This window comes from Rhagoletis pomonella, unplaced genomic scaffold, assembly GCF_013731165.1.
Source record: "Rhagoletis pomonella isolate Grant_MI unplaced genomic scaffold, Rhpom_1.0 Rhpom_scaffold_14987, whole genome shotgun sequence".
Taxonomy (NCBI): Eukaryota; Metazoa; Arthropoda; class Insecta; order Diptera; family Tephritidae; genus Rhagoletis; species Rhagoletis pomonella.
In genome coordinates this window covers 1-2,366 of record NW_023473508.1, presented here as the reverse complement: position 1 = coordinate 2,366, position 2,366 = coordinate 1, and the positions used below count along the sequence as shown (strand labels likewise).

The 2,366-nt window shown below is 42.0% G+C and overlaps 1 protein-coding gene across 2 annotated transcripts; it reads right to left on the bottom strand.

Moving 5' to 3' along the window:
* Positions 1–300: 300 nt before the first annotated feature.
* LOC118757169 (circumsporozoite protein-like) lies at positions 301–2,355 on the bottom strand. 2 transcript variants are annotated; one of them, XM_036491904.1, is made up of 2 exons: positions 978–2,355; positions 301–922 (listed from the first exon to the last, which is right to left on the bottom strand). In XM_036491904.1, exon 1 carries the CDS (start codon positions 2,245–2,247, stop codon positions 1,648–1,650), a length of 600 nt encoding a protein of 199 aa, XP_036347797.1. In that variant the 5' UTR covers positions 2,248–2,355; the 3' UTR covers positions 301–922; positions 978–1,647. The 2 variants fall into 2 exon arrangements, with proteins under 2 accessions (XP_036347797.1, XP_036347796.1); XM_036491903.1 differs by having other exon boundaries at positions 978–1,829.
* Positions 2,356–2,366: the final 11 nt, after the last annotated feature.

The following is a 2,366-nucleotide window of genomic DNA, read 5'->3' as shown; positions in this document are numbered from 1 at the left end:
TCAAACTGTCCTAGGGGTGTTGTGAACGCAGTATATTTTACGGACTGTTCCTCCACGTACACATGAAAAAATCCGTTTTTAAGATCTAGCTTTGTAAACAATTTCATATTTGCTAATCTATCTAACAAATCATCTATCAACGGTATAGGATAGTTGTCTTTCGCAGTAACTTTATTTAGTTTCCTATAATCAACACACATTCGGAGCTCGCCCGTTTTCTTTTTCACTAGTACTATTGGGGAAACGAACTCGGAGTCGCTGGCACGGATATAGCCTTTTTCTAAGTACTCGTCTAGTATCTTTTGTAGCTCAGCTTTTTCACTATATGACAATCTTCTAGGCGCGCAGTAAAATGGTTTATTGTTTTCTAAAACTAGGCGAATCTCTTTTTTAACCACGGGCACTTCTGGTTTAACTGCCTGTATATACTCTTTGTAAAACATATCTTCGAAACGTTTTTTATTACTAGCACTAACTTCGTGTCCTATCACATACTCAACTTTGTTTGCGTCCTGCACCTCAATTGTCAGAATCTCTCTTATAGCCGCATCTATTTCTTTGTGTACGTTGTTATCATTTTCCTTTACATTTTCAACATGACCTTCGCAATAATTTTCCACACCAGTATTTTCACTTTGATTCATAAATTCTACCGAACCAATTTTTAGTTTAGCATTACTAGCCGTAATAAAATTTCTACCTAACACAACTGAACAGCCAACCGATTCATTAGGGACCACCATAAGTTCAATCAAAACGTGTTTATTAAGAACTTCAATGTTACACTTGGTTTTACCAACAATTTTTAATTCAGACATATTTAATCCATAGTAAATACATTTCTCTTCCTGCAATTTAACTCTTCCCGGCACTAAGCATTCCCTGACCAAGCTTATGGGGCTCCCGGAATCGACTAGGCATTCTACAACCATATTAATGTAAGGTTCAGCTAATATACTAATATTAAAATAACTTACGAAATTATTCGCCGGCGGACTCTTCTTGTATTTACTGCATCTTGAAGCGTAGTGGCCCTTTTCTCCGCAAGCAAAACAGGTACCTAATTCGCGCTTTGCTTTTCTGCACTCTCTCGACAAATGGCCGTAACTGTTGCAGTTGTAACACCTGACTCTGTCCTCGCTGGGCCTTGGAGATGAACGTTGCGGCAACTCAATTGTACGAAACGCCTTCACCAAGCTGCTGGCTGTTGGGAAATTTTGCAGTTTCGCCTGGACCTGTAACTGCTTATCTGGGATACCGTCGATTATATATTCGACTAGCTCCGTGTCGACCACGTTCAAACCGCTGCTTAGCAAACACTTCTCATTGAAATAGTTAGCAAACGACTCTTCATAACTCCAGCTGCGTTTTTCGAAACGGCGTCGCGTAACCAGAAGATTGTCACTACGTGCAAATATTGCAGTCATCTCTTTAAGCACGGCATCTAGACTCCTTAAAAACATCTTGTTGGTGTTATACCACGTTGCGGCCGCACCTTTCAACTTCATCTGTACTACTAAAGCTAGCGTTTCTTTGTTTACTTTCAGGTCCTCTAGCAGGTGCACCACTTGGGCACGCCACATCTCAAAATTTTCGCCACCATCATAATCCGACACCAGTTGCTTTATTGTATCGAAGGGAAATTCTTTAGCTACAGTGTGCGTATTTTTTTTGCTCTTCTATTGCCAGCTTCAGCCTCAACATTTCGATTTCTTTCTCCAGTAACTTCACTTTGAGATTTTCTGACTCGGCATTGGCCCCGCTGTTAATTTGTACGCCAAACTCACCATCTACGCTGTAATTTGCATTGCTGTCTGAACCGTTCGCTATGTTGACCGCTACATTGTCCGCTACCCTTTCCGCTCCATTGACCGCTACATTGTTTGCTGCAATTACTGCAACATTATCCGCTACATTGACTGTTGAATTTACCGCAACATTTCCCGCTACATTTATCGTCACATTTTTCGCTGCATTGTCCGCTACGTTTTCCGCCGCATTTACCGCTGCATTTACCACTTCATCGTCAGATTCTCCATCGCTTCTTTCGGCAGCGTTGTCATTGGATTCGTCTGTTAAGTCAACTGGTCCGCTACCTGGGCACAATCCGCGTGCTTCTGCTGTTAGCTGACTAAGCCTTGCCGCTAGTGACGCCTTTGCACCGCTTGCGTTCACGCCAACAGCTGCGCACCACGCCTTTAATTGGAGGAGTGTATACCTCTCAGCTCTTACGACGTCGTCACCCATTTTAATCAGCGCGAAAAATTTTTTATTCAATAAAACTATGTAGGATGGAGTGGCTTCGACGACCACTTCTGATGAAAACGCTTACTTTGGGTCCTTCAATAAATTCACACGTCTAGTCT